This window comes from Macrosteles quadrilineatus, unplaced genomic scaffold (genome assembly GCF_028750875.1).
Source record: "Macrosteles quadrilineatus isolate MER2022 unplaced genomic scaffold, UCM_ALF_1.0 Scaffold_1__1_contigs__length_201487025, whole genome shotgun sequence".
Taxonomy (NCBI): domain Eukaryota; kingdom Metazoa; phylum Arthropoda; class Insecta; order Hemiptera; family Cicadellidae; genus Macrosteles; species Macrosteles quadrilineatus.
In genome coordinates this window covers 133767386-133793801 of record NW_026542594.1, presented here as the reverse complement: position 1 = coordinate 133793801, position 26416 = coordinate 133767386, and the positions used below count along the sequence as shown (strand labels likewise).

The window sequence follows — 26416 nt, the reverse complement described above, 5'->3', positions numbered from 1 at the left end:
TTAATAATAAACCATTTACAATATTTTAATCTTTATAAATTTAACTATATTTGTATTAAAATTTACATTGAGATAGAATCTACGTTTTAATACAGTACCAATACATTTTAACAAGTATTCCAAAGTCTTTGATTTTTTTAGTATATTTTTTGTTATCAATGAGAATGTAAACACTGTGACTGCTATCACTGTTTTGTAGTCTGTTAGTCTGTTCTCTTCTCTGTTCTTGTTCTTGTTCTTGTACTCCGTACTCGTTCTCCTTTGAACTGTCATCATCGGCAATGTAGTAGTTAAGTTAACCTCAAATTCAATTGTCAAATTTACACGTCCAAGAGAAGTATCATTTCAATTTTGTATCTTACTATTTGTCAAACAAAATATAATATACTTTTTAAACATGTTATAGAGTTACGTCAGTGCGCAAAGATTGGAAAGCTGTTGTCTGTTGAAATGCAATATTTCTTGCATAGGCTATTAACTAGTGCATTGTGGCCATTTAGAGAAATGTACTAACAGATTGTGTAAAGTAAAAAATGTAAGTGCATATAAAAGTCTAGTTGTAAATGTGACTTAATTTGTAAATGTGATAACCCAACCAAACCTAACCTAATTAAGGGTAAAGCCCAAGATTGTACATGGAGGAGAGAGTGGCTGGGTGGAGCTAAAGTAACTTCTTAAGTGTTTAATACAGTAGATATCACAAGTATTTCATATATGCCTATTAAGCTCCTTACTGTAATTTCTCGAATCATAAGAGATAACCAGAGATTGAGTTTAGTGTAGGCTAGATTTTTCATCCTTAAATCATTTTAGTGTCTAGATATCAAGTTAGCTTATGTTAGTTTGACATTCCTTATTAATTATATGTATGTTATTAAATTGGTAGTTTCTAGGTTAGGTAGGGGAGGGGGGAAACGATTTCGATATTTTTGACGATGCAATTCGCGTATCGCGATACAGACGCTCGATGCAATACGATATTTTTTTCCGATTCGTATCGCTGAGTCGCGATACGCGTCCGTATCGCCCATCACTCCTTTAGGTCCTACACTCATTCGAATGAAAATATCGATCGATATATCGATTGATCGATTGTTTCATTCGATATATCATATATATAAATTTAGGTTAGGTTAACCTTACCTAACTAACCAAACGATATATCGAATGAAAAAATCGAATAGGCCTAAAGGATATTTTCATTCGAATGAGTGTAGGACGTAAAGTAAAGTGCAGCCGAGAAATCTACATACTGTACCCCAAGTAAGATTTACTTGAACATATTTTTTGTTTTGCTATTGATAAATTGGTAGGCCTACTGTATGTACAAGTTATACATTACGTTGTGCTGACCTCAAACTAATATGCAAATGGTCTAATTAGTTTTTTATATGTTTAAGGTAATTTGGATTACGTTCCTCATTTTAGCCAAATTATGACTCTTGATTTTCTTCCTTAAATGTTTATTACTCTTTGATACATATTTAGACTATTTAAGTTTACAGAAGAACTAAATAATGAAAAATTTAGCCTAACTCTTTACCGATCACAACATGCAAAACCATAAGTTAATTCTGTGATTTCTAAAACGCAGAGGATAGGTGTCCGGTAACCGGACGTGGATTAGGCGTCCGGCAGTTACTGTCATAACCTAACCTGACCAACCAAACTTGCTGATGATGAAAAAAATCAAATGAAGGTTCAATTCTCTTCATAACATAAAATTATAAATGCGAAAAATTCTAACAAAAGATGTACAGTTAAGAAGAAATTACATTCAAAGCAAAATCTGTGACAAAAAGTTATAGAAACCGATGGGTTTCAAACCAGGGACCTCTTGGATATCAGCTGAGCACTCTATCCACTACACCACGAACAACGCTGGCCGAACATCGTATCGTTGTGGTAATGGCGTTCCGGGACCCCACAACCCGGTGACGTCACTACCGGATGCCTAATCCACGTCTGGTTACCGGACGCGTATCCTCTGTGTTTCTAAAATGTGCCCAGTTAAGTTATAAAACATTTTGCTTTGTGTTTTTCATAGGCCTACTAAAAACTGTTTCAAATTAAAAACCAATATTCTATAAGCTTCTTTCTCTTTTAAAGAGCTAAGTTTAACTACCTATAAAAGATTTTCTTAGAGGTCTGAATAATGCTAAGCTATTCCAGTGTCACAAAAAGTCTGTAGGGCGGGTTCTGTTTAAAATAGCTATAGGGCTAGAAATAATTTTCACAATACATCACCTAGCATTAATATGCCTATTAATCGAGAATGTGAGCTATCATCATGCCAAGTTTCAGCCCAATCCGTCCAGTAGTTAAAGTGTGATTGAACTTCAAACAAACAAACACACAAACTTTCACATTTATAATATTAGTAAGATTTAAAAATAAAAATACTTTTTAACACTAATACCAAAATCCTGGTCTGACAGGCCCACAGGAATTTTCAAAAATGCATGTTGGCAACACTGTTTACTTGGGAGATTCCATTTCATTTTGCATGGGTGCCGTAACCTTGACAGGTTGTCTGTTCATAACATGCCCGTCTCAGAAGCCCATCATCGTTGGTGCATTTTAAAGGGGGGTCTCACAGGCCGAGGGTTTCGGTTTGTGTGTGTCTAAGCGAGGTCCATTATTTTTCTAATGGAGTCTCACAGAGACCGGGGGTTTCGGTTAACGTCAGTCTTGGTAGGGTTTCGGTATTAGTGTTAAAATGCCACGTTTTTAATGCACTAAAAAGTATAAATTAATTTATAAATATGTTGAGAGAATAAATAGCCTACTTGTAATAAACGAAAAACGTGGGGCGCATGCAATAGATCATAATAGTTCAATAGGTAAAATTAATTGTAAATTAGCATGCGCCTCACGTTTTTTGTTTTAAATCTTACAAGGATTTATTCTCTCAACATATTTATAAATTATTTTATACTTTTTAGTGCGTTTAAAAACGTGGCATTTTAAAAAGTATTTTTATTTATAAATTATTTTTACTCAGAACATTCTAGTTCTATTTTGTTAGTGATAGGCTATATCTTGAGACCTTGCTTGGGTTTAAGTCTGGGTGAAATTCATTATAAAAAATATGTTCTTCATCATGCACTAACTGTGAGATACTTACCTCACTTGATTATTTCAGGCAAGCGTGGAACATTAGTAGGTAAACTAGGAATTTAAAAGTTAACCAACCCTAAGGTTTCATTATGAACATGGTTATAAATTAATGTTGTGTGTTTTCCATAAGTTTCAACGGATCAAATGGTTGTTGTGGAAATGGCATCTCGCAAAAGAAGTGGATCTGGGTCCAAAAGACAGTTAAAAGAAAAAGTTGTTCAAATTTACGAGTCGTTTTTCAGGGTAAGTTTTACAAATAGGTACAGTACTGGATAAGTGCTACTGTAAGTTAAACAACTATTTTTATATTGTGTATCAAAACAATTAGGTGTTTGAATAAATTTCAAATTTAACAGAGAAAGTAACTTACATACCTACTTAGCTTTTCTATCTTTAAGTAGATTGCATATTGATTGAGTACAGTACAGGAATATCCCGCTCATCTAAATGCTAAATGTACCTGTTTTAAACATTAAAATAGCAGGCATAAAAATAGAGGGCCTTTTGGTGATGTTTGATTGGTTAGATCTGGTTAATCCAGACAGATTTAACACATTCGCTGCAGAAAATTTAGCCTTGTTTGCACGGGTCGAGTACGGCAGGCGATTCAGTACGGTATGCGAGTTGCCACTCGCTTGTTGTAGACATGCAGGCGAGTTGGTAAAAAGAGGTCAGTTTAGAGCAAGTCGAGTGATTAAGTTGAGTTATTCCATGGTCGCTGGGTGAGTCAGTACTTATTGTACTGAGGTTAGTTCAGTGTAGGCTTGACTATGTAAACACTATTGTTATATAGGCCTAGTCAATGCTGTAGGTCTACTCACTCGACACTCAATGCTTGCTCAATGGTTCAGTTAGGAACAGTTGGTCCTGTGTTGCATTGTCTTGCTGTATGTAATTTCTCCTCTTATTAAATTTAGTTTTAAAAATCTTTGTACCACTAAAGATCTACAGTTCTACTGTACTGGATCTATTAATCAATGGGTCGTTACAAAGCTCACTCCCTAAACATGTTTTCTATCAGGAGTACATTGAAACCGGTGTTTTCAAATTTTTTATTTGGAGGCAGCTTTTGGCTGCCATTAGCCTAATCAGTATTTTCAAGAAATGCATTATAGTAATTTGTAACAAATTTAATTCTCTTTCAGAATATCACCTTCTACTTTGGTCGATTAATTTGTTTACCGTTTAAAAGTTAGTTGCAAAAAAGCTTTTAAGCAACCTCTGGATTTAAGTGGTAATTCAGTCTAATAATCTAAATCAGTGATAAATTCAGCATTAAACTCTTGACATGCCATTTTAAACTCAAACAACATTGAACAAGAATGCTGGTATACAAAATATCCTACACCACAGAGAAGTAATAAAAATTACTTCTCTGTGCCTAAGTTACACTGTCCCTCTGAGAAATAGGGATGCGTGTGGACAGTCTAGTCAAGTATTGATTGGGCAAGTTAAACAAATCAACCTAGTAACTGGGCCGAACAACTCGCCTGCCATACTCGACCCATGTAAACCAGGCTTTTTGTTCAGAGCAATAACAAATGTAGGCCTAAAATTTTTTTTTTTATCTTACTTTTAAGTCAAAGTTGAGATTCAGTGGTTAAAAAAAGTCATGACCAAGACTAATAATTGTTGATTTTTTTGGTAAAAGTTTTATCAGTCACCGGTGGACCCCCGCACTGTGAGCTAAAAATAGCATAAGCTGCCCTAGCGTTCTAATCTGCCACGCCACTACATTTCTGCGGGTTGTGCGATACAAGGCCATGGTGGACCCTAAGTTTAAACGTTATTGTTTTAGTATTTTGACTGTATATATAAATATTATTTGTATATGTACAAATATCTTCCGCACCTGCCTAGGCGGAGGAATACGTACAATCTCTGGGTAGGCCTATAATGTGGCAACAAACCAGTCTTATTGTACCACACCAGCCTTGGCTGAACCACACCAAGCATCCAAACAAACAAAGGCGCTCTCCCTCACTGGTGGACCCGCTGCAGCGAATGTGTTAAGAGATATTTTTCAGGCAATGATCTAAATTTTATAATCAACTAATAAGTGACAAAATATAGCCTAGCCTATATTAACTCATTGAAACCCCAGCTGGTATGGTGTCCGGTAGATGTCTACTATTTCCCCATGGCAGTAGGGAACGCTCATGATTTGGTGGTTGGCAAGGGCAGTTTCGTTTGTTGTTATAGATTTTTCTACATTTGCTGAACCCTTTATGTTATCTATAGTATGACAATTAATATTATCTCTAAACCAATACATTCCAATGCAACCCGTTTTTACCTGACCTGCTTTTGGGTCAAGACATTTGGTCAACATTTTCACCCGAAGTAAACAAGTCTAGCACTCAGACCCTCAATATTGTTTTTTTTTTTTTTGTAATTCAATTACTTATAAGCCTCCTAGCCTTTTAGATCCATTCGCTAATCACGTCTTCAAAAACAAAGGGTCGAGTAACAGTTTTGTGTAGGTTCCAAGCTTGAATTTTTAATTCTGGCTCAATTTTCCTACATGCATTTTAGCATTTACCTTACTTATCTTCTTATTTTTACTGCGATAAAAATCAACAAACTAAGCAATTAAGAAAATAAAGACTACTTATGTCATTGATATTGCCTTTAGTTGATACTCAATTGTATATTCCTATTCCAATATTTTGTTTGAGGTATTTTGTAAACAAACTTGAAAAAAAATTTCCAGGGAGAAGATCTAACCAGGGCTAATCCTAATGTGTGGGATGAATTATTTCTTCTCAAACCTAAGGTAAGTGAATGATACATCCATGTGCAATTGAGAGAGATTGTTTCTTAGGGCCTTTGTCTTTGTTTTATTAGGCAGGGCCAATTTACTGAATAGGCATGGGAGACAAGTCCCTAGGGCGCAAGGCAATTAGCTTTTTTGGGGTGCGCCAAAAAATTTGAAAATATTGGACAAATTGGTCGTTGTATTTGCATGAGATTGCGGTAAACTTATCCCTCTAGGCTGTGTAAACATCGTAATTGTCTACCGCGGTCATGTAGGCATAATTATCGTCTTCCATAATTAAAGCAATATATGAACATATCCCGCGGTCGTGAAGAGATTATCATTGTCTACCACAAATGAGGCAAAATTCTGATTTTTTACCGCGGTCAAGTGAACATAATCATTGTTTTGCGCGATCACGGTAACATATCATCCCTCACAGTCGTCAAAAAAAAATTATATTGTCCCCGCGGTCGTGTGGACACTGCACATAGTAATCGTCTCTCACGATTGCGGCAAAATGTTAATCATATCTCGCAGTTGTGTGGAGATTGTCATCGTCTTCCGCGATCGCGGAAAAAATCTGACTGTTTCCTGCGGTTGTATGGACATTATCGTTATCTTCCGTGAACATGGCAATATTCTAAACATCCATCGTGGCTCTCTAGATATCATCATCATGATCGCAGCTAAATCATGATCATATCCCGCGGTTGTTTAAACATTATCATCAACTTCTGCAATCTCGGCAAAATTATGATCATCCCTCGTGGCAGTGTGTAGACAATAGACATATTACCGTCTCCACGGTCATGGAAACGTAACTGTTGTGATGCGCGATTGCCGTAAATAATTAAATTATTCAATTATTGAAAATTCCAGGTAGAAATACAAAATTCACGCATAATTCCCGGTAAAAAAAAACTCAAACATAATTTGCAGATTTCCCGGTTTTCTTGGTCGGTGAACACCCTGTTATATATTGCCTGGGGTGCTGTATATACAGAGTTTCCATAAAATAGTGGTGGGGTTTAATTATGAAATAAAAAGAAAACGAGAAAAGAAACAAAAACCTATTTATTTTGTTGAATTCCTGCCTTTAAAAAGATTTTATACATAGCTAATAAACTTCAATATGGCCACCATTTCTTGCTGTACATACGTCTAGACGATGATCTATTTCAGCCCACACGTTGTGCAACATTTATCTCATTACAACTTCATCTCTAACTCAATTAGATGGGCCAAATTTCAAATTTTTGAGAATAAACTATGTTTTAGACATATCCTAAATGCCCGTTTTACTAGGGTCATTGAATTTAGTTCACTTAATTACATCACACACTTAGCCCTTTCTTGACGGAAAACATGTTTGTAAAGGAAATAGAACTTTAAGTTTATTTAAAAGAATAAGTAGGTTGTCGATTAGCACAAAAATCAACACAGCTGTTTTAATTAATGTAAACAAAACTGTTTGAGCTACCGGATGCAGGGGTACCAATATGAAATATTTAATTCATCTTATAATAGTTTCACAGACAGTTAAAACCCCACCATTATTTTATGAAAACCCTGTTTATTATTGGTATGTAGACCTATATTAGTTGTGCCTTGAGCGCTGACAGGGTCTAAAACGGTCCTGATAGTAGGACTAATTCAGTTCTATTTGATGTAATTACGTTGACTTAATTACAAGGCCACACTAAAAAAACAGGCCGTAATGCTCGTCTAGCATGACGTCACGATAGAAGACGGCAATGACATATTTTTGCCGTTTGTGATCAGCTGCTTGTTTTAATATTTTCATGGAAAACAAAAATATAATCTTAATTACGTCATTGCCGTCTTTTATCGTGACGTCATGCTTGATGAGCATTACGGCCTGTTTTTTTTTGTGTGGCCTTGCTATATATCTCCCTGTAATTAATAAATTTTATGTTTGATTATTATTTGATTATGTATTATTGAATAGGTATATTATTTAGTCAAACACTATAACTTTCAAGTTGAGAATTCAGTTGAATTCATCAAACTCGGAGACAACAAAAAAAGTTACTTGTATTAAAGCTATTTAAATTGTAGTTTTAAATTGTTATGTATGTTATGTATCTTAATACATAACATCAGTGCAATAAAATCCCCTTGAAAAACGACTATTTTGTCTGATAAACATATATAAATTAGATACTGTAGCCTACATGTTTCCTACTCAATATTCTTTCAGCTCAAAAAGATCTGAAGGCTTGATGATTGTTACCTTAGTTAATTACGTATTTGTAGATAAGCTACTTTGAAATGGAAATGCAGAAAATGAGCGGCGAACAACTAGTTTTGATACAAGACAATCTGCATGTACTGTTCGACCAGTGCATTGAAACCTTGGGACATCAACACAGCATCAGAGTGGTGCATGCATTACAGGTAGGCTCTCTGTATTGTATTAAACCTCTCTTAGACTAGAATTTGATGGGTTGGACTGCTTTCTTTTAAAAGTTTTTCGAAACTCCTTAATTGAAAATACTATTGGCTTAGAACCTAACAAGAAATAGAAAAGTAAAATAAATCTTCTCTTCCCGCAGCAGGCTAGATATGTCAGGTTTAGCCCAAGTCTTGTACATACCTTTTTTGACTGACTGAAGTTCATTACATACAGGTCAGTTAATCAGCATATTGTTATCAGTTTACCTTGGAGTAACTGTGTTTGGTAATGTGGCTAGGTTTCATGTCTGTCTTGTTTCAAAGGTCTACATCACAAAACAAAAGGTTAGATATGAAACATGTAGTTTTCCTAGGATAACCCTATGAAATTATCTTATTTTTTTAGCTTTGCTCTTCTATAGTTAAACTAAACTGCATTTCCTTAAAAAATGTAAATAAAATGATTCAGTGTAATGTTCTTTTGGGTACTTTGTGACTAACTTCAGGGTGTTTTTTTTTAACTAAACCAAATTAAAAGTAGGCCTATTGAAATTTGCTCTTTAGGAACAAAACAAGCTCACAAGTTGACATCCCTGCTTTCTTTATATTCATTACCAATGAGCTAATATGCATTTTAGCATTGTTGTTTATATACATTACTTTATTATTTGCTTAGTTTTACCAAGGTTTTACTTTAGCAAAAATATGCTCATATTATTATTTTTTTCAGACACTGTGTGCAATTGTAAATAGCACTTACAGAAAGTGTCAAAATGATGCCATGAATTTATTAATGGGTATCCACGCTGCTGAGAAACGAATGCAGCAGTTGTTAAATCATTGCAATTCAATACTGAGTGGTGAGTGTATTTTATTGATTTATAAAACAAGGTGACTTCAAACCAATTTATGAAACTTTCATTCTTTTTATAACTATCCATTTGTTTTATAACTATCCACAAAAACCATATACAGTAATAAAAATAGGCATATGGATATATTTTAGTAAAAATGTAATCAGACAAGTTGAAATTCGCTTAGTCTGCAGGTTTGTTGCGGCGGGGGTATTATTTATTATTTAAATTAACTTTTAGCCAAAAGGTAAAATTTTATCTCTACTGTTACAGGAGAAAGTCCCTCCAGTCTGAAAAACCTGTGTCTGAAACTACTACTGATTCTTGTAACTGGAGCAGACAACGTATCGACAAATTTTTTGTTGGAGTATGTTATGATGAACAGTATTTTTGAAACTCTGATACAAGTAGGTTTTTTTACCTTTATTTCAATTTCAATTTTGCAGTTTTTATCTTCGAAAACTTCAGTAGAACATTGTGATTAATGTTTAAAAAGTATGTGTTTTAGGTAATGACTAACGTGTTCAGTTATTTTTGGACCAGTGATGGCTTTTGTAACATGTTATTCCTTATTAATACAAATTTATGATCAGTAAGATTGTCAGGTATCTATTAAACCAGACCAGGATTTAATTTAAGAAATTTTGGAGGAAGTGTGAAATAAACAGACACACAATTGAAAAACCAGACTTAGTAGTCATTATTTAATACTTTTCAATCTATCAATGAATGAATCATTTTATTAAAAGCCTTCTGCTTTAGAAGTTTGGCTCAGAGTTGTGCCAATCAACAAGGGACATTTGAGTAAGTGTTCTGCTTTAAAATCCTGGGCCAGAGTTTTGCCAATTGCCAAACATTTGAGTGAAGGCCCTCTGCTTTCTGGGCCAGAGTCCTATCAATCACTTAATGTGCATAGCTGTGTGATAATTACACGTTTGAATCCACTATAAACTGCATGTCCATTTTAAATACATTTATTTTAAAAACAGTACTTACTTACCAATAGTTTTTGTAGATAACAGTGTTTCACAAATACAAAACTGTCTGTTGCATGACTATTTTTCAAATATGAGAATTTTTCCAGTGAACTAAGCTACAATAATTTGTGTGGTCAGTATAAAAGAGTAGAACATACAAATCCTTGATAAACAATAATTTTCCCCTAAAATTCAGCTATTACTACCATGTGTACTTTTCAGTTGCTTTGCAGTACAAACAGCAGAGTTGCTCATGGACATGATGTGGTTTCATTGTTGACATTACTTATCAACTATCGTAAACACGAGGCAGCTAATCCATACATTGTCAAACTTTCTATCCTAGATGATGAGTTAGCCCTGAATGGATACGGTCAGGTAAAATGCCACAAGTCTTACTGTTACTGGGTTTTTAAGTTGTTGAGAAACTACAGTAGAAATCCAATTACACATACTCCAATGATCCATCTCGCCAATTAATTATCTGGATCACTTCCACCAGAAAAAAATCAACTAGAAAAATTAGGTTTGCTGCAGTTTGCAGCTGTCACATATTTCCTATTTGTGCCAAATGTGTACATCAAGTGGCAAGTCTATGTTGAAGTGTAGAGTCGTTTTTATGAATTTTTTTATTAACAAATTTTACCACCCAGATTTTTTTATTACGTTATGTGGTCTGTCACTAATTGATCTATCCTTGTGGATTTCTACTGTACATGGTAAAAAGTATTTTTTACTTTATAAAATGCCAAAGCAAGATAAAATGTTTACAGAATTAATGTAAAAAACCTTAAGATGTTGGTTGTATAGTTTTTCATTCAACAGCAACAGAGGTAATGAACGTTTCAAATAATAGAGCACGGGCAGTTGTGGTGCCTTGTGTCTATCACTGGCTGAGATCTGCTGATTCTTTATTCATAATTATTGATTGGAAGCTAGATGATAATGGAAGCTGGTTCTAGTTGGAAACATACGTTAAGCTTGCACATTTGTTTCAGAATCTGAGCACATGACTTATTTTATTGTTTCTTTGTATTTTATAAAACTCACAAATGTCATTTTAAACCATAAAAAGTGCAGTAACTGTTCTTGTAAAACAAATATAGGCCTAGCTTTTTTTTCTCCTAAGACACTAGGCACAAGCCCTGGATTGTTTTTCACATCCTACTTCAGGCTAGGCCTAAGGGTTGCGGCAATTTCTCTTAGATAAAATTAATTGGGGATTTGGTGGGATTCGAACCCAGGACCTCAGGGAATAAAGTTCTGTGCTCTAACCAATAGACCAGCTCGCTCCAAAAAACAAATATAGCTTTGCCATAGTGTTATTAGTTTCATGTTTTATTCTTAAATCCCATATGGATAATTCTTTTGCTAAGTAAGAGCAGCCTTTATAGTTTTGCAAGAGGATAACCTTATTTATCAACAAACTTTTAGGAGACTTGTGAATTAACTAGAGGTGTGCAAACAGCTCGATTTTCGAGCCGAGCTGAGCCTAGCACTAAGTAAAAAAATTTTTTTTAAATATGTGTTTGCTGACATTGTAAATGACGACGATGGCGATACCGCAAAGACAGAAGACAATGATGATGTCTGGAGTCTATGACATTATACTGTGGATTGAAAACAGTACGCCATATTTAATTTTCATACATTTACTCTCACATCAGTTTTGGATCATGTCTTATTGGAGCAACTCGGTAAATAAATTCAAACAGTGTTCTAACAAAATAAGAGCCATAGAAGTTATTCTTTAACTAAAATATGATCAATCCGCCAAAGGAGAACACTTTGTATATTACAAGACATAAATGAGAAACAATCCCAACTCATTATATATTAAAATTTTACAAGAAAAAACTACATATTTGGGATAGACATGTTCTTTTTATTTACCAGAAATAATTAAGTATGTAAATAATATTGATAAATTTAAGAACAAACTAGCAGAATTCATAATAATCAAACCTGTTTATTCTTAAGATGACTTTTTCCTTCTCTGTTCACAACAGAACTGATTATATGGCAAAATTCATTATTTAAAAAAGCTCGAGATACCAGCTCGAGGCTCAAGCTCGGGCTCGGCTGGATTGAAAGTCTGAGGCACGCATACCTTTAGTAATAAAAGAAATCAATTAAAACTAATGATACTTGTGGCAGGTGATCACGTGGTCACTAGGAGAGTTCTGCCATCACTTCACTGTACAGCAAAGTGAGCCGCAAGGCAGCTGGTTGTCCTCCCTGTCCTCTATGGTGGGCAACATGTTCATCTCTGATGACCTGGAGACCAGGACCCAGCAGATCAGGTCAGAGGCACAATAAATCCTGCAAGTCACATTCCAGTTCTGGCTGGTGCCTCTGACTCAAATGAACTATCTAGACTGGGTGATAGGAATATCAGTCATGTCGAACATTAAGTAACAGGTGGGAAAATACTGGCCCTTCTGGCAAAGCATCTTTGAGCTTCCTGAAAGAGCTTTCAGAACATCTTAAAAGAATTGTGAACATTGCATCACTTAATAGACTGTAGACATCAAGTAATCACAGAAGTACAAGGCAATGGACAAGGTTGTAGTCCACGCTTAATTGACAAGCTCCTGGCTGTAATATCATTACTTTTTGGGTATTTTAAGACCACCTGTCAGTATATTATTACAATACATTTTCTTATATTTTTGATTTTACAATAAATTGTTTGACAATAAAGGGTTAGGGTAATAAATATATATATATATATATTATTTTTCAATTGGTTTAGTTATCTTTTAAACCACAACAGACGATGTATAAGTCAACATTTCAAGTCAATTATGGCAACATTATTTACATGTTGTATCTAGAGCTAACAATGGCCTGCTGCTAGCGTTGTATGAAGCTGTGCATCTCAACCGCAACTTCGTAACTACTCTGACTCACTCACAGACAGAGACCAGCACTCCCCCCTCCCCCTCCAACACCATCACAGCAGGTGAACCACTGGAGGTACCACAACCCTCCAACCTTCTAGTCACCTTCCTGCAATACTGGTAAGCCTACGTTTGGTTGAACAACTCAGTTTTTCTAGTTTTCCTTTACAGACCAGGCTAAGAAACTTTCTTTTCCTATCCTTTCTCTTAGGACATTTAGAACTTAAATGGTCTACCTTTTAAGCTTTTGCACAAATTTTCTTAAATGTCTTTGTTCCCTGACAGACCAGCCAAAAAACTTTTTTGACTACCTTCTCTTTGGGTGCTTAGAACAAATTACCTTATTTCTCAACCTTTTGTTTTTTTTTTCCATTTCAGACCAGACTTCAATTGTTTGTCTTAATAATTAACTTCTGGAATTCTATAACAAAAGATAAAGTTTATTTGTATCTTTTATTGATGTTTTATGTATGATCAAAACGACCCAGTTAGTTAATATTCACAAGTATTAGTGTTATCGATGCATTCTAAATGCAAAATTAACTGATTATAAATCCAAAATACTGCAATAGTGTAAGGTAAGCTGTTTGCAAACATATAAACAGTAAGTGAAGGAAACAAAAAAATCATCTATGGCCTAGTCAATATTAGAGCATTCTCATAAGAAATATTAAGCAATAACACGTCATTGTAAAGAACACAGTTATCACATTACTAAAGGGCAGAAGCATCTATATATTAATAGTTCAAATTATTAGGCACTCGCATTTGGTTCAGAGTTTTTTTTTTTTATGTTCATATCAAGATATAGCTTTTTAACTTACATTTGTACCTGTTAATCAGTTCCATAGTAATGCAAGACACCAAGTCAGAAGCCAGTGTGAACAATGTGAAGCTGTGTTTCATCATACTGACGTGCATCTCTGAGGACCAATACGCCAACTCTCTGATGCATGATGTCAACCTAGTGTTCAAAGTACAACTCCACCGCATGCCTATGAGACATCGCAAATTTGTACCTGAGAAGGGAGCACAACCTCTCGCCAACACCCTCATGGGTGAGTTGCACATAGTCAACATTGTACCAGGCCTCTTAAACGTTTCTTTGGTAAAAACCGATGTAATTATTATGAGGCCTGTTAGGATACAAAATAATGCTAATACCTTTTCAATTATCACATTACCTATGACTATGACACGTTAATTATGACTATTGGATACTGTGTAGACACCATCTATATGGACCAGCTGTCAAAATTGTTTTACTAAAAAAGTAGTAGTAAGAAAGTTCACTTGGTTGGTCACTTGGAAGTTGACTTGGTAAGAAAGTTCAACAGAAATCAGTGATTTAGATCAGAATAATCTGTTGGTGGCTCACATCAATTTTGTTTTTATGGACCGTGTAAAAAAATGTTTTATACAAAAGATATAGTGGAATGAGCTACTAGAGTGCGCTTGTGTCTAAAATTTAAATTTGAACTTTGCTTATTTTACATCTAAAACTGGTGACAACTTTAATATGGACATGGGATGTCTAGTTGAATAGTCAAAGCTATTTATCAGTTATGCCACCTTGGCCTTTGCTGTTGAATCCTTCTCCTGACCTTTCAAACTGAAGTTACAAACACTCAAGGCACAAATCCTCTCAGTTATTGATGTGATGTAACTATAAGCTAAAAAATATATTGTGGATTGAAACAAGTAAAAACAAAATTGTCTTGTATTGTTTTGAGTAATTTCTATCATGTTTTAGACCTTCTGGTTGAGTTTATCATGAGCCACATGATGAAGAAGCTGTCCTTGGAGCTGTACTTGCAGTGTGTGGGAGTTGTACACAGAGTGTTGTGTTACCAGAAGAGATGTAGAGTTAGACTTATGTATCAGTGGAAGGAGCTCTGGACGGCTCTCATCACTCTGCTCAAGTTCATCCTGGCTAATGAGAACCATCTAGCCAAGAAAATGAACATATTTCTGTTAGGTTTACAGGTAACTTATTCTTCATCAAGTGAAAACTTTAATCCTTTTAAGTTTAATGACATTCGTACAAATAAATTATAACAACAAATACAGTTGTCTTTAAGGTTGGTTTTTAAATGAATTAGGGATGGACGGGATTGAATTTTTAGTTCGGGACGGGACGGGACGGGATTTTTTTCTGTGCATAAAAAGAAAGACTTGAGTATTGCAGTTACCAAAAAAGGCATACAAAATCAATCTTTACCGTTTGTGGCACTGATCTATAAAAACCAAAAAATGGGTAACAATTTTTCAGGTACCTGTAGAAACTTGTGACTCGCGGTCGAAAGGACTCGCGGTCACGGTGCGATCGTCGGTATGACTCACGGTCACGGCGCGATCGTCGGTATGACTCTGCGGTCACGGGGTGATCGTCGGTATGACTCCGCGGTCACGGCGCGATCGTCGGTATGACTCACGGTCACGGCGCGATTGTTGGTATGTCTCCGCGGTCACGGCGCGATCGTCGGTATGACTCACGGTCACGGCGCGATCGTCGGTATGACTCCGCGGTCACGGCGCAATCGTCGAAACGACTTCGTCTCCTGCGTTCGCGGACCTATCGCTCGCAATAGCGGCGTCATCGGCACTCGCGAAGCGGCAAAATCGCCGGCGATCGGACCAAATCCCGTCCCGAAACATTCCCGAATCAAATTCAATCCCGTCCCGATAATCGGGAATATTTTTTTCCCGAAAAATTCTCGAAATTTCGGGACCCGACCATCCCTAAAATGAATGAACACTTAGCTGAGGAATACATTGGGCAAGAAGGAATGGATACACAAGTAATGTATTATTTCACCCCTACAATTAAGCAATACATAAATTTCAAATTAATTGTGTTATGTAAAATGTTTGTGCTCTATCAACTGCCTTAAACTATTTTCTTGGGTAATGCTCCTCCACACACCACGGTTTTTGTCATCCAGTTAACCCTCCGAGTGTCCATAGTTTAGGCCTTAATGTCCGCCTATTTTTGGCGCATTTGCAAGGTTTTATTAAAACGGATCTGAGAATCTTAAACAATGTTAATTCTACTGTTCTATATACCATTTTGTTTGGAAAATCATGGGCTTCAATATCATACATAAAACATAAGGAATATTTGTTTCAAAAAAATTTCATAGGTAAAAAAAATTATTTTGGAAAAATTGAAAAAAAAATTAAGTTCGTGCTCAATGAAATTGTATAAATTATAGGCCTATAAATATTTGAAAATAGCCACTTTGTTCTAAATTTTATGAGGATTACAAATATATAATAATATAAGGAAGTAGATTTGCAAATAAATAAGTTATGGGCAAAAAACAGATTTCAGTACATAGCGTTTAGCTAAGAATGCATAGCCTAACCATAGCTAGGAATCTGGCTGATAATTTACATCAATATCACTACTTCTTCTTCAGGATCATCAACCAGCCCTTCAAAATCACTTAAATCTTCTTATAATGCACCACGTATATCACTACTTTTGATGTTTAACACTAAAACAATTATAAACGTAATAAAACACATCAGTCATCGGTCCGAGGTTAACCAAGCTGTTTACAAATACGCACGTCAGCTGTCTGCTACAATATTTTTGGAACTAAAATGAATAGCGCTTAGAAACAGACCTCTGGAGAAAGCTTAGAATCTAACAAAAAGAACGATACCTAACTCGATCCAGTTCAATCCGATTCAGTCAGTCATAGAGCCTTCGCCGTAAACGATGTTCGTGTGTCAAAAAATCGACTCACGACACACTTTGTGTAGTGTCGAAAAGTGACACTACACAAAGTGTGTCGCGAGTCGATTTTTTGACAAGTGACGCTCGGAGGGTTAAAAACCGTACGAGCATTGTTTTTAGTAGTGTGCAGAAGAGCATGAGAACTTTCAAGATTCCAGCAACGGCAGATAACTGTGCTGTCTTTGCAGCCGTCCACTGCCAAGGTTGTCGCGCTGCGGAATTGCGTCAGTAATTAAATTTGCTAAATTTTAGTAACATGCGAGCTTGCACATTGTACAGTTTGTAATCGGTTGTGAGCCTGTCCCCCCTTGTCTATTGGGCACTGTTTTTGTGTATTTTCAGTATTTTCTCTTTTGTAAGTATCAGTTAACCTTTTTAGTGCCTTTCTTTATGTTTTGATATTTTCAACTATGTATAATATAGAAACCGAAGTATTAATCGACCAAATTTAATCCAAACTAGAGTTATAGCTATGGGATAAAACAATATTATGGGGTTTATTGGATGCACCTATTGAAGACAATTTCATTTACCCGTTTTAAAATGTCGGTGAAATAGTCACAATGCAAAACTATTTATGATTCTTTGTTTTGGTTGGCGACAACACCAGAATGAGTTTGAGAATTGCAATCACATTTAATCAATTCAAAGTGAATTGTCTGACATTTTAGACCTTCATATTTTTAAAGAGGTTAAGTTACTTTTGAGACAAGTGGATTTTTGTTCTCCGTTTTAGTATGTTTTCCTATTGGGAAGCTATTCCTATTTAGTCTTCATGGTTACATCCTAGGTCTGAAATCGTACTTTTTGTTGTACTTTCCCCAGAATCCTAAAACCATAAAACGCCCTTTATTCTATCTAACTGTTATGTGTGTGTATGTTATTTGTGTTTTTGGATAATCTTAGTAAATACTCTCCTGATTCTTAAGAAATCTAAATCAAATGTGTAAACCAACATCTATATAGGTGTATAAATAAGTTTCCAAACCAGCCCAATTCCACATGATTAATCTATTTGACTCTTTCTTCAATTGAAATAATAATGAAATAATGAAATAATGACTTTATTCCCCAAATACAAGTTTTTTACATTACAAATCAAATTCACCTTGGAACTATGTTGTCACAGTCTCCAGTATTTGTGACAACATGAAAGAAAAAAACACAGTTATTTATAAGTAAAATTTATTGAGTGGAGCGAGCAAAGCTCTTATAAATCCACTATTATGCATTTCGTAATACGCAAACTCCTCCTAGACGGCTGAAGCAAGCAATCGTTTTCAAATTTTGCATGATGATAAAGACCATATCAGTGAATGCTAAAATTTATTTGTCGTTGAAAAAATCTCTCAGGAATCCACCCCACGGGCCTCAAAGTTACAATGTAATCCTTATGGAAGCAGTATTTGACACATAAACAAAGGCATAAGATCAGCTGTTGACTTTTGAATGCAGTAGATCAAGAAATAGCTGATAGCATTATTCCACAGATATTAGAACAGAAACGGTATGGATCATAAATATAATCAAATGACGACAATAGCTTGAATCTTATACTAATAGCCTTAACATCTGGTTTGGATGTTTATTGATACAGTTCCATTTTGAATAATAAAACATACATGTTTGCTTTTGGTCCATCCAACTGAATTAACATTTCAAGTTGAGTTTGAAATGTTCTAAAGCTTACTTGGAAAAGCTTATGTAATCTTTTTAGTAGCCCGTATATTAGCGTCAGCGATGAATTGGTTTGTTGATTAATTACTAATTAGTAGGTATATGAATCTTGTATGGTTTTAAAGGAACAGAACATGGTAATACATACAGCTTTTTAAATAATAGCGTCTTAGTTGATATTGTGTTTTTTTTTTCATGCGATAGGCTTACTTGTGAAAAACATGAATTTTTAATATTATTAGCTTTCATAAAAATAAGGTATGAGTTAGTTTTAGTTGGAATGAAAAGTTGAACACGTTAACAAAGTTTACATATCATCAATACACCGGTTCCTATGAATAATTGTGGATTTTATGATGTGTTTGAAATGCCGCTAGCAAATAATTTGATGTTGTCAAGGACCACTAGGAAGCACAACAATTTTAAGCCAACACTTGCAGCTTAATCTTTCTCTTCGATCACTTTCCGATTGATTATACAAATTATTAACGTGTAACACATGAACTATGGTATTAAACGGTGGATATAACTGTTGCAACATTTTTTTTTATTTTCAAATGTTCATATTAATCAAAATCAAAATACAGTCTAATTATAATTTATTTAAGTCAATCTATAAACTTTATATTGTAAAAAAAAACATGTTAAATTGTTTTACTGAGTATATTAAGATAGTTGGCTAGTTAGTTATGTTTTAGTAGTTATGAAAGTCTCAGATTTAAGAGAATGCCTTATATTTTGTGCTTTCACTTATATTATCACCATCACATGAAACCCTCTTATGCAGTTATCAGTAGCCAAAATGGTAGAATATGAAACTGTTAGGGCTGATTTCTAGGTTGTCAGTGTAGCTGAAACTGTACCACCCTGTTTGAGAAAAAGTTTATGACCAACCCAGTCTCAAAATGTTCAAAAGGTTTAAACTTAAAATGTAGGCTAAAATCAGGTCTCCGGAAAGGTCTGAAATGATATCTCTGTGTTTTTTTACTCCCCTTCACTAGAAAACAATGTGTAGCCAATCTAATTACCCCAATATTTATCTCAACATAAACGTTGTCTTTACTTAAAATTGTTGGTAGAAATAATTATGTAGCTCAATGGACAAGGTCAATAACAATATAATATGGACCCTGATGACTCCGCTCAATTTTATGAATGCCTCTGCGAACACTACCTAGTTTACAAATGCATAAATGTGTTTTTTTTTTCATTGCTGAAACCAGTTTAAAAGACCATCTATCTACTATATTACAAACTGAAAAACTTTGCACAATTTGCACAGGTGACAGAAGTGTTGTGTTTCAGGTAGTGAATATTTTCAATTTGTTTATAACATACGGAGACACATTTCTGCCCTCCCCCAGCAGTTATGATGAGCTCTATTATGAGCTGATTCGGATGCATCAAGTATTTGACAACATCTACTCTACAGGTATATATCAGCTTAAATGAGTTTAAATTATGTTTGCCCTCAAGAGTTTCAAAATAAAAATCATGTAGCAACAAAATTTTGGGGTTAGTCAAGTTTTTGTATTGATTTGATTTGATTTGATTTGATCAATCTAACAAAAATCATTTCAATGCTTCTTTGCTTGACAAATAATATTTTGTTCCATAAGGTAATAAATGTCATAAAGTTCAATCCTCACAACTTGGATAGTACTACAATGACAAAATTTTACGGTAGTTCTTATTATTCTATTCCATAAGTACGGTAATCATTTGTTGGAGTCCTGGACAGTGTTTGTACTATATTGCAGTTGTATTGAAATACTTTTGCAGCTTTCAGGTACTCGACAGTTGATGGAGAGTTCAAAGATACAGCTTTACTATTAACTAATAGTCTCGTAAATGTAAGGTGAGTTTAGTTCAAATTTTCATCATTGTTTATTTTGACCTATGGGTAAAAAAAATTGTAACCCTCACGTCAATAATAGATTATAGTGAGCGTTCATCTTTAGAAATGTCAGTTGACCTGTTGCCGCAATAGCGAAGATGATCTGCAGTGTTGACAATGAGACTACAAGATATGTTCTTGAATGTTACCTTGATTGCCAGAGACAGTTAACAATGTTGCAGAGACAGCAAGATATGATCGTGGTTCAATTGCAGCAGGCAACCAAAATCAGTAAAAAAATCATTGTAAAATTTAGTTTTATTGTTATCATTCGCATTAAAAAAGGGTATATCAATTTTACTGTCAATGGTTATCCAGATATTCAGGTATCCCAACATCCCCAATCCCAACTTTTACGAATAATTGGCTTTCTACTATTGTAATACACCTTCTCGGTTGTTGTATTTCTAGTTGTGCTAGTTCACCTGCTCAAGATCTAAGTTATGAATAGCCTACTGGCTTGATTTTTGTTGTTTTTTCATAGAAATTAAAACTTTTAGTTTAGTAGAACTGAACGAACCTTTGTGTTTTTTTTTAATGCGTTTTTTGTTTTTCAGAGCGATTATTAACCACTTTACACCAAAGATTGATGCATGGTTGGAAGGACAAGCTTTGTCAACTCCTTCTGAAGATGAAGTAAGAAACATGCATTAGGTCTATTATTGTAAATCAGGGTTTGAAAAAATAACTTTGAACAAAATTGTCTGATTTGCTTAGTCATAGTGAATAACTATACTCGTAACCCCTGCATTTACTTGATTATTTGGATATTTGGACAAAACCAGTTTCATAACATACATTATTATTACAGAATGTTGATCAAAATCCGTTACGTGCCCGCATCTCTATTTTTTTCCAATTACACTTCTATAACTTATTGAAACCTTTTATAGGAAATAAATAATGAAAAATACAATATTTAGTAAAGGTTTTTGATCGTACGCTAAATTTTGAAAAAACACACAAAATAGTAGAATAACTACTGCAAATTTTAAGCTGTTCGAAAAGTTTGGCTGGTTAGGTTAGATGACACTGTTATAACAGCATATAACCTAACCCAAACAAACTTCTCGAACAGCTTAAAATTTGTTTTACGATTAACTGAACTAAAATCAGGGTGTCTACCAACCGGGAAATCCGGGAATTGTACTTAATTTTTTACTGGCCATGAAATGTACGGGAATTGAAATCTCATAAATGCCAGACTATGTCCTTAAATTTTTAATGGGCAATAATTTTATCGATCGCTAGTTGGTTAGGAGCACATATAAGGTTTATCAGATGTTTGTTTAGTTTACATTTTCATAAATTTATTACTAGGATAATTGTGCAATAAAAAACCATTAGAAGCTCAAAACCATTAATATTTTATCACCACAATCAAGTGTCAAGTCAAGTACTTCCAAGAACCATTGTGAAAGTAGCTTAGGTCATAAAAGTTTTATCACTTTTATTCCTTTACAACTTCCATTATTTTACTTGAGTAATTATTATGAGATCCCAAACCTATTTAATCATGGAAATAATAGTTTTATTATAATGGCTGTTAAATTTAACTTCTTACTTGTACTTTTATATTCTTAAACATTCAATTTGCCGCTGGCCATTGCCTACTATCATAAAACTGTTTATGGTTTCATATTAAACTTGTAACTAATCTACAGTATTATTTTGTAAGTTAAAAAATTTTTTTATTGATATTACTTTCAATTGACAAAACCACAAGCATTGTTGTTTGCATTAGGCCTAATTGTAACGCAGGCCTACTTGGTCTCAAATCATGTCATTGCATTTTCTGTATCTTTGTCTTATATTGTTGGCTGTTCAGGTTTTAATGTTTTTGTTTCCTATATTTATTTATTGTGATATATGCTTTAAGCAATCTAAATCTTATGAACTAGAATGATGATGGTGACTTTGCTGCTATTATAACCTCATTGTTTGTCACTCAGTTGATATAGCCCCCCCCCCCCCCCCCCTAAATAATTTATAGGTCTAGGCCTGGGTATTTTTATTCTTTGAAAGAGTTGTAGAATATACTAAGAAAATGTAATTGATTCCAATAACTTTGCAAATGAAAAGACAATAATCTTTCTCTGTGCTTACTGGTAGCCGCTTACCATACCGATTTTCTACCGAGAACCGAGGTACAATCACAGAAAACATACTACTATAACCCAGAATGCCAACCGCATGGTAAAAAGCATTAAGTGTTTTGAGAGAGCTTTGCCTGTCAATTCGTAGGCAGCGCCACCAGCGTTGCTATGCTGAGTGCATGGCAACGCTGGTGGCGCTGCCTACGAATTGACAGGCAAAGCTCTCTCAAAACACTTAATGCTTTTTACCATGCGGTTTGCATTCTGGGTTATAGTAGTATGTTTTCTGTGGTGCAATATATGTATTAAAGATTTGTTTCAAAAGTAGCCGAGATCTTAACGTTGTGCTGGGGCGAATCATACCTAACTAATCCACATAGATCGGATATGATATGATAATGTTTCCATGACCGATCGAGATATTCAGGATTTTATCGCCATTGCGGTAGACGATGATTGGGTTTCTCTGTTACACTAAAGCTTTATCCGAAGTAAATGTTCGCTCATTTCAATAAATTTCTATTTTGAAATTTAACTCTTGTCTATTATTACTTACTTTTCTCTCTGGTACAACTACAGTGAAGAACAATATTAATACTGTTTGACAAATCAGGAAAATATATTCGGTAATTGGTGCGAGAACTGTTACGACAAAGTGTCCTTAAATGTACGGGAATTGTCCATGAATTTTTTATCCAGAATGTAGTAGACACCCTGTAAAATTAATCGTTATCTCATTGTTGCAACAAAGTCAACAGTGATTCATTCATTCATTACCGTGGGCCGCTGCTGGCGATGCTTCAGCGAACCGAGTCAGATAAGATAAGATCAGCACTAATGCCGTCATAAATACCTGAAAATGATTCCATTCTACTCATCAAAGTACTCTGTCATTGAAAAACTACGTTTATTACACTTTAAAATGTTCATATTAACAATAACAAGTTATGGAGTTGTGGTCACGTAACGGATTTTGACCCAGAATGTGCAGGAATGGTGTTATTTATTTTTTATTGCATTTTTTTTTAATCAAACTGATAAAGAATCATTAGCTTACAAACACTTGTGTTACAAATAAATATGGCAGTACCATTCAACGTTATTGTGCATTATTCTGCCTGTTTAACTCATTAACGTACTTGCATTTCAAATTCCTGACAGGTAAAACCAATTTTTAGTATTGAACATTTTACTTTGTGATGTAACCTACAAACTACAATTTACAGATATTGGAAGTAGTGAGGAAGAACTACGACAGCCTCACACTCAAGCTTCAGGATAGCCTTGACCAATATGAGAGGTACTCTGAAAACCCGCAACATTCTGCCTTCTTCACCTCTATGGTAAGTAGTGATGTGTCGAATCCGAATCTCGAATCTCGAATCCATCGAATCTTTAGGAAATATTCGGATTTGAGATTCGGTCAACGAGATTCGACTTTCGAATCCTTCGAACTTCGACCCGAATAAGAATCGGCGTTAGTCAAAACACCCGCCGATGCGACGACTGTTCAAGGTCAGTTCGAGACACAGTCGTCTGCCCGTGCAATTGCATAATATTTTGAAACAGCCAACTATTTGTGGTGAACGTAAACATATGATTTTATGTCCTTTCAATGTTAAAACTCAAGATAAGATCTAATAATTAAATTTAAGTCTCAGATTTTGTCTTGTAATATATAATAATAAAAACACAATTGAATATATTACACCTGTTAACAACATTATAATTTACTAAATAAAAACAATCATAATAAAAAATCATACAAAAGAATTAATATAATTGGCTTTAATATTAATTGGAATTAATATAATTCCAATTTAAATTTAGACCATTGACCTAAATATCATGATTGTGCAATGTTGTATTTTGATGTTATAAATGCAAATCATGGCATTAATTTGAATATATTTGTAGTTAATTCAAATTATATGTTTGATGATTCAAAGTTTCTACATGATAAAAGAGAATCTAAAGTCAAACCGGGCAAAGGATTCCCGAAAATACAACTGTTATCATATCATTGTCCTGCTAATTAGAATCCCCCCAAGCCAGCCCTCTAGTCTAAATATAGCTTCAAGGTTGCACCCTCCCCTCCCCCTCCCCCCCCGCGCCATCACAATTCGCTGTGGCCCGCTCGTTTCGAGGTCATTGTCCAACCCCTCCCACCCTTCTATTGTTTTGCTTTTCCAGTATTATTATTCTGACTTTTTCTTTAAACATTAAATTAAATAAATCATGGAAGTCGTAAAGGAATAAAGTGATAAAACTTTAATGAACTAAACTACTGACTCAACGACTTTGGTTTTGGGACTGCTGATGGGTTTTTTATTGCCCCATTACCCTAGTAATAAATTATGAAAATCCTAAACAAACATCTGACAAACCTTTTTATGTGCTCCTAACCAACACAGATAATTGAAAGTAACTAATTGTTATAGTCTGTGCCGAACCAAAAATGTACTGAGGAAAATACTGTACCGTACCCGACTTTAACGGTGCAACGCAATTAATTTTTGACTCTTCTTTCTTGTCTCGTTATCATACAGAGTGTATGCAATTTGAGCATCGTATAGAAAACGGGTGGTGAGTCGAGGGTCTTTGACCTTGAGAATGCCTGAGCCTTGCTGGAGTGAAGACAATGGTTTATGGTTTGTTTACATCCTACTACCCTCTTTTATTTACTTCGATGACTTAAACGCGATGCCAGTCTATTATATTCTTTGGTCGCTGGTATTACCACAGATTATGATAATTTTCTCAAATTGTAAAGTTCATCAATATTTCTGGTACTTTAATTTAATGTTGATTGATCCATTTTAAAAGGAATTTGTTAATGTTTTACAATACTTTCGAGTGTCATGCCATGAAAAGTAATCCAGTTTTTACATTAGACTCAGACTCTTGACCAAAGAGGATGTTTTGAACGGTTTAAGTTCCTTCATTGTGTATTGTTCCTACTTTTGTTTGTTTAGTTGAGTTGTTATTGACTATTAATTTCTAAATATTTGTCCTTAATTAGATAACTATCCCTTGCACAAATTAAATAAAGAATTCATTAAGGACTTGGGATTTGTTAATTTTGTGTTTTGTTCAAGTTTTCATTTGTTAATTTTAATTTGTCTCCCCAGCTTGTAAACCCAGCTATTAAATTTCAATTTTTAAAAATTATGTTTTTGGCATTATTTAATTTTCTACACCTTGATTATTTACATAATTTGAATTGGCAAGATTGGTATTATTGGTATACTTGACATTTCATTGAGTGAACGTAGCCTAAACTGTAATTTTTCTTAATCACACACAAAAAGATTCGATTTTTGAACAAATCTAAAAGATTCGAGATTCGAGGTTTGATTTTTTAAAGATTCGGATTCGAGATTTGTAATTTCTGGATTCGTCCATCACTAATGATAAGGTTTTCCTGCCGTGTAAGCAGTCAATCATTATATTTGAATTAAGCATGTTATTACACAAGTGACCAATTGGTTGGTTCCACAGGTGCGAAGTGTAGTCGTCGACACAAGGCAGAACATAGACTATGCATCTCTTGACCTGCAAGTCATCCTACAAGAACTGTCATCAATCACATGAACCAAAACTGACAATGCTGTTGCCTTATTAATATTTATTTTGTGATTTCGTGTTAACTTATTATTATTGTATTCTACCATCTGTACCAGAAAAGAACAGATTTTTTACAATATTAATAAACTTTTTAACAATGTTTTCGATCAAAATATCAATTGTAACTCAATTGCCTGTCGGTTTTTAGGTAAAACAAACAATCTTAGTATTCTGTATTTTTTATAAAATGATTATTATTATTACATCAAAGTAGCTGTAATTAGCATGTTTAGGATTCTGAATCGTTTTAAATAAATTTAGCATTTTCAAAGTTTAGATACCTAGAAGATGATTTATTCTTTTAAGTATTTAATTATTATTATTTATCTACAAAGTGTTAGGTT

At 34.5% G+C, this 26416-nt stretch overlaps 1 protein-coding gene across 1 annotated transcript; it reads left to right on the top strand.

Annotated features, from left to right (window-relative positions):
* Positions 1-272: 272 nt before the first annotated feature.
* On the top strand, positions 273-26217 carry LOC128982870 (armadillo-like helical domain-containing protein 3). Its single transcript, XM_054401923.1, has 16 exons — positions 273-535; positions 3251-3363; positions 5834-5896; positions 8159-8299; positions 9027-9156; positions 9424-9557; positions 10350-10505; positions 12285-12430; positions 12965-13150; positions 13874-14088; positions 14784-15016; positions 19758-19884; positions 20235-20310; positions 20907-20985; positions 23672-23788; positions 25947-26217. The coding sequence occupies exons 2-16, from the start codon at positions 3265-3267 to the stop codon at positions 26037-26039; spliced, it is 1995 nt and encodes a 664-aa protein (XP_054257898.1). The 5' UTR covers positions 273-535; positions 3251-3264; the 3' UTR covers positions 26040-26217.
* Positions 26218-26416: the final 199 nt, after the last annotated feature.

What these genes read in the sequence shown, in the direction of transcription:
- LOC128982870 (XM_054401923.1), top strand. Translation starts at nt 3,265, where the DNA reads ATGGTTGTTGTGGAAATGGCATCTCGCAAAAGAAGTGGATCTGGGTCC. An exon ending in TATTTCTGTTAGGTTTACAG is followed by an intron (nt 15,017 to 19,757) that starts GTAACTTATTCT and finishes GTTGTGTTTCAG; the next exon opens with GTAGTGAATATTTTCAATTT. An exon ending in TGACAACATCTACTCTACAG is followed by an intron (nt 19,885 to 20,234) that starts GTATATATCAGC and finishes ATACTTTTGCAG; the next exon opens with CTTTCAGGTACTCGACAGTT.